The 6,000-nt window shown below is 41.5% G+C and overlaps 1 protein-coding gene across 1 annotated transcript in view; it reads right to left on the bottom strand.

Moving 5' to 3' along the window:
• Positions 1–1,016: 1,016 nt before the first annotated feature.
• Positions 1,017–6,000, bottom strand: part of STN1 (STN1 subunit of CST complex) — a 45,983-nt gene continuing 40,999 nt past the window's right edge. Inside the window, exon 10 of the mRNA XM_055719788.1 lies at positions 1,017–5,945. Coding sequence (XP_055575763.1) covers positions 5,788–5,945 — 158 coding nt within the window. The 3' untranslated portion in view covers positions 1,017–5,787. The remainder of the gene's footprint in view (positions 5,946–6,000) is intronic.

Below are 6,000 nucleotides of genomic sequence, written 5' to 3'. Positions count from 1 at the left end.
ATCTGCAAGAAAGCCACTACCAGAGTCTTTCAGGGTGCTATCGGGTCTTTGGGAGGGTGGGGGAAAAAAGTGTTGTTTTCCTGAAACTGCAGCTCTTTCCTGCTGCAAATTACATGGGGAAGAAAGGTCGAGTGAGGTGGATGATACCTGCCTCTTCTGGTGCCTAGACAAGGAGCAAAGCACAGCCTGTCAGAATCAGAACGAGCTGCGAACAGTGCCAGGTCAGTTAGGCAAGGGGATTATACTGGAACTTCCAACTGCCAGATGCTGACAGGGTATTTGAGTTAGGAAAGAAAATGGGAACAAAGTAGAGAGGAAGGAGGTTTGACCAGGATCCATGGTGCAGAGATGAATCATGACACTGTGAATGAAACGAAGGGCTTGAGAAATGACAAAAGAGAGAATGGAGAACAGAAATAGATGAAAGAAAGTAGGGGAAAGCCTCTGTGCTTGACAGGGCATATTGCTGGGAATGAAACCCAAGCTGCCCGGCTCAGCATTTCCCTGCTGCCAGCAAAACATCCACAAAAATGGTTCTGTAATGCTGGGGCACCTGGAGGATAGTAACCAATTATTATAACTATTTTTTTAGCTTTGAGGCTGAACTTTTGTTTGTTTGCTAGCCTGTAGCATTGGGGCAGGAGGGCTGGGGGCTACACTGAAAGGTTACAATAAAGAAAGTAGTGCCACACTGATAGGAAGTTTCAAAATTCAGGTTGCCCATGGGATCTAAACTTGCTCCCTTCCCATTCAGAGGTAAGTAAAAAGATACAAATCTTTGCTAGGCACGTCTTTTCCCCACAGGATCGGTTTACTCCCAAAGTAAGCCAAACTGCATTTCTTTGACAAGCAGATTTTCAGTACTTTTTCCTCGTAATTCTCCATGTGGCTCCATGCCTCACTGGCTACTCACTGATGAATTTTCATTCTGAATAATAAATTAGCAACTCCTATTTATGACATTCATCGCTGGAATACACAAGTATGCACAGATCCACAAAATTAACAGCTTTCAGTCATGTAGCCAATCTTTACATTTCTCATTTATTACTTGGAAACAAAAGCTTAATTTCCAAGGTAGCTTATGTAAAATACATACTCTCTTGGGCACCAATTTACAAGCCAAAGATCTGAGAACAAGAACACTCAGAATTCATTTATCTGGATTTCTATTTTTAAGAAGCCATCTAAGAAGTCATAAGAGGGAACAAGATTCCAGGAAAAATATTCGATACAAATAAAAACAGGGAGACCGTCACTGCTTTATAGGACCTGGAGAGCAAAAAGACAAGACAGGCAAAGCAATATGCATGGAAAGAGAGGCACAGAAAGCTAAAGCTATTGGCAGAAGTGGGGTTTGGATTAGAACAAAGTCCCACTCCAGCATCTGCCCATTCACCCTCTCCCACACAGCCACGGAGTTCTTTTCCAACAGCTCAAATCAGCAGATCTAAAGAGCTTTTAATGACCAACATTAAGAAAAATTGAGGCTTATACCCTGCACAGGGAGCTGTATTACCCCCAATTTACAGAAGAGGGAAACAGAAGCATAAATCAACCTCATCTCCTCCCTCACCTAAGCAAATGGTAGAGTTCCTTTGTTTCCTCACCAGAAAAGCAATCACCTTACATTTTGCTAGAATACAATATTAAGATTCTTTGGCAATTTTTGTTCTCAGGTGCTGCATTTCTATGGAAACATACCTTTTTAAGGTAACATAAAAACACTGACTGCTTTTACAAACTCCATTTTACTTACCTGCCTTTCACTGCCATAACTGTTTCTATGGAAACCAGAACTGGCCATGAGGCAGGCCTACAACATGAATTCTCACTTGTCAGCTTTACATTAAAGTGCCACCTTCAAAGTCCTTTAATAAAGCAGTAATAATTGTGTTGCCTAACGAGTTTTCAAATTAAACAAAACAAGAAAGCGCACTTTCACTGAATGCTCCGCACAATATTTCGTAGGTGTGGTCTAAGAATTTTAACAGTGTGCATGATATGACTCTCTTGGTTAAGGATATGATCTTTAAACAGAGAGACAGTTTATTAGCAGTAAAAGCCCTAGTGTGTGTAGTTAAGACTTAAATAAAGGTGACTTATACCAATATGGGTATGTCTAGACTGCTGTCACAGAAGCATACTGTAGAGATACTGAGTAAGTGAGTAAATCAACCTACAGTGAGCTCTGTGCTCCCACAGCTAGCTGGGGTACTTCTGTGCAGGGAATATGCATATGGTATTCCCTGTAGGTACGAGAGAGGGAATGCACTCAACCAGAGTAAGTGTTAGTCTGTGTTGGATGGGCTACCGCGGAAAAAATAAAGCATGTAAGCTTAAGACACAACTATTCTGTACCGTTAATTAGAATGTGTGTAACTTAAATCTAGGCTCCTCAATTAATATTACCTTAACCTTTCACTCTTGTAAAAACTGTAGGCACTCTTGTGTTCATTCATATTACTTCCCTGAGTTAACTCAAGTGAGAAAAAAAACGTTTGCTTGTTCTTGGGGAGCAATCTCCAACAGAACACACCCTCCATCACAAGAGTTCAGCATTGCCATTAATGACCAACTTTAGGTTCTTTCCAGAGTTATCTGTCTCTCCTAAGACAAGTTTCACCTCATGGAATTTTTCCAACATTTAGGTTGGAAAAGACCCTTAAGATCATCAAGTCCCACCATTAACCTAACACTGCCAACTCCACCACTAAACCACATGCCTAAGCACCGAATCTACATGTCTTTTAATACCTCTAGGATAGCGACTCAACCACTTCCCCGGGCAGCCTGTTCCAATCCTTGACAACCCTTTCAGTGAATAAATTTTTCCTAATACCCAATTTAAACCTCCCTTGGCACAACTTGAATCCATTTCCTTTTATCCGATCACTTATAACTTGGGCGAAGAGACCAACACCCATCTCGCTACAACCTCCTTACATGTAGTTACAGAGTGAGAAAGTATCCCCTCTGAGGTTTCACAGCTATCAGTGCTTTTAAACTGCAACAGGGGCAGGACAGAGAGGGTAGACATGTTGTGTCTGCATCAACCTCCGAGCATAGAAAATAGGTGGGCAGGGGTTTTAAGCAGGCTTTACACACAGGAACATATCTAAAACACGGGAAGTGCAGCATCAAAGTTGGAGGCAACAGAACCCATTAGAATTTATGACTACACAAGCTTCAAAGGAGAAAGAGGTAATCCTGTTTTGGATTTATTTTAAAGATATTGTAATCCTGTATGAATTTATTTTAACGAGACCCTGAAGAGCAACATTATCCCCAGACTATCTTTTTCTCCAACATTTAGCTGAGCAGAGCTCCTCCCAAAAGTCATCCAGCCCACACATTTGGCTGACACCCTCAGAAGAACAGGGTCTGTCTTCTAACCTACAAGAGATCACCTTTTCTACTGGGCTAGTGGTGTTCTTTTAACCCTTTCTCAGCAAAGTCAGCTTCTGCTAATACAGAACATTTCAAGAAAAGGGCTGAACCAGTCTCTTAAATTAGATGTCGTGCTCTTCCATATGGTCCAAGACACCACATAATTTCCTTTAAAATATCCTCAAACTCATGCCAAGTAGGTGACTTGTCCATAATCAAAACATAAGGTTAACTCCTGAAGCGAGTATAAATTCAGCAACCAATATTCCAAACTACTTCTTCCATAGATAGCCTTGTTTTTAAGCATCACTTCAAACTGGTTAGTAATCAGAGCAGGAATCACAGCACAACATGGTTGGGGTTGGAAGAGACCTCTGGAGATCATCTAGTCCAACCCCCTGCTAAAGCAGGTTCAGCTACAGCAGGCTGCACTGAGTCGTGTCCAGGTGGGTTTTGAGTATCTCCAGAGAAGGAGACTCCACAACCTCTCTGGGCAGCCTGTGCCAGCACTCTGAAAAATCTGAAAAGCAAATTTCCCCTGTGGCAAACCAGACCTTTTTGTAGGTATAAATTAAAGTTGCAATTCTCCTCAATACCACTTCAGTCAGAATCTGGACTTCTTTCCCTGATTTCCAAAGGCATTCATGGAGGAAAGAGGACACCCCCACCCCTCAAAAAAACAAAAACAACCAAAACAACCCTACAATTCTTTCTTAATCCTTTTTTATTTCCTTCTGCACAGGTACATCCTTTCAGCACCTGTTCAGGTCCATATTAAGATCTGACTAGAAGGCACCCACTGAAAACAGAGCAGCAACACTAGGAGTAGGGCAGCCTGCAGGGAAATCAACTACTGAGCCCTGCAGCAAGAGGGAATTTACAGCAAAAGAATGATTCATATATAGTACATTCGTCCATAATGGAAAATGATCTCTTTAAGGCCAGAGTTTTCCACAGGCCTCTGAATTCAAATGCCAAATATTTTGTCATGCCTTTCTCTTAGCCTATATCTCACTGCAGCCAGGGCTTGGAATGAGGCATATAATATATCAACAAACCAGAGACCTGGCACACATGGGGCTACTCACTGGCTTTCCTCATGCATATGGTTTATTTTTCCCTGCTATGTCAATCCTTATAGGGCTTTACCACTACATCTCCTTGGTAGTCTGCTATTTCAACTGTAACAGGGAAGGTAGAGAGAAAGAAAGAAGGACACATTCAATCCTTTCTACTCTTTTCAAGTTAAAGGTCTCTCCTCCACACCATTAATTAAGCAGACAAGCCCCTACAGCAGCAAGCCCTCTCTAAGGATAAATACTGAACAGCTCTGGGCTTTGAACTATGGCACGTAGCAGAGTTGTGATTATTTCAGATCAAACGTCTTGCATGGTAACTTTTAGGCCAATGTTATTTCATCAGTGTCTTGTGTTCCCCTGCAAGACAGATATGAATAGTATTTTTCTGCAGAAGTAACAAGGAACAAGAAGTAACACAAAAGGCAACAGGGACCATGGAGATTACAATGGGTTTTGCTGTCTTTTGTATTTTCTTTTCCAAAGCATCTGATCTATGGTTTACCATTTGTGATATAGGAAGCAATTTAAAAATAAACAGCAAAATGGTGGCTGATTTTGAGAATTCTGGTCTAAACAGAATCCACAACAACATGCATCAGTAGTGCACATGGTAGCCAAGGGAATCCAGACATGCTTGACAAGCAGTGGGCAAGGTTGCAGGATGGGGAAGGGACGCAGCACCCCGTTCCTGAACATTACTTTCCAGAGAAGGTTGAGGACTGCATTAGTAGTGGAAAATCTATGCAAATCCAGGAATACATATTTACAGACATGGGTACACCAACACTGCTAGGAAAGACAGGAAAACCTTTTGTTTGCTTGCATGTCCTTTTTCTAGCTATTATAAAGTATACACAAAAAGAAAGATCCACAGCTATTACCATATGAAAAGATCACAAGATCAGTCTTTTAATCCAGAAGAATGAGTCTTGACATGACCACTACTGTAAAAAGCACTCTTTAGCAGTGACTTTTCTTTAGGGCTCACTGGATGTAAATGTGAGGATGGCCATGTCCCATCTTACTGAAGGGAAAGAGCCCACTTTCTTTTCTAGCTCCCTTGCTGTATTAGGATGTCCAGAATCAGTTTGATAAATTTTCACTAGAAATAGTGAGGAAGTCAGCAAGAATATTAAAACAAGTATTTGAACACCTTCTCTGGAGCTGGACAAAAAGCAGTATTTGGAGAATTAGAATGCTCTTTTTCCCTCCCACACGTAGACCGTACCAGGTAGTAGCTTTTCAGGGTCACTCAACTGCTCCTTTTTCCCTCCTTTAACCTGAATGGATAATAATGAATGCATTTTATCTTCTCTCTTTAAAATGCCATATAATAACCTTCCATAGTGCTGACAACATCACTGTTACTCTCCAGTAGTTCCAAGACACGGTGTATCACCACTTCAGCCAGAAAGGGGTTGTAGCTCTGCCGAACACAACTCAGGACATGGAGGAAATGGCAACCTTTTTCAGCATCTGCAGAAAAAAAAAAGGAAAATGCAGCCAGGCGTGGAGGAAAGACTTCAGTCTA

The sequence above is a fragment of the Falco cherrug genome, chromosome 9, assembly GCF_023634085.1.
Source record: "Falco cherrug isolate bFalChe1 chromosome 9, bFalChe1.pri, whole genome shotgun sequence".
Classification (NCBI taxonomy): domain Eukaryota; kingdom Metazoa; phylum Chordata; class Aves; order Falconiformes; family Falconidae; genus Falco; species Falco cherrug.
The sequence above is the reverse complement of the archived record's forward strand: the minus strand, read 5'-3'. Positions and strand labels throughout refer to the sequence as shown.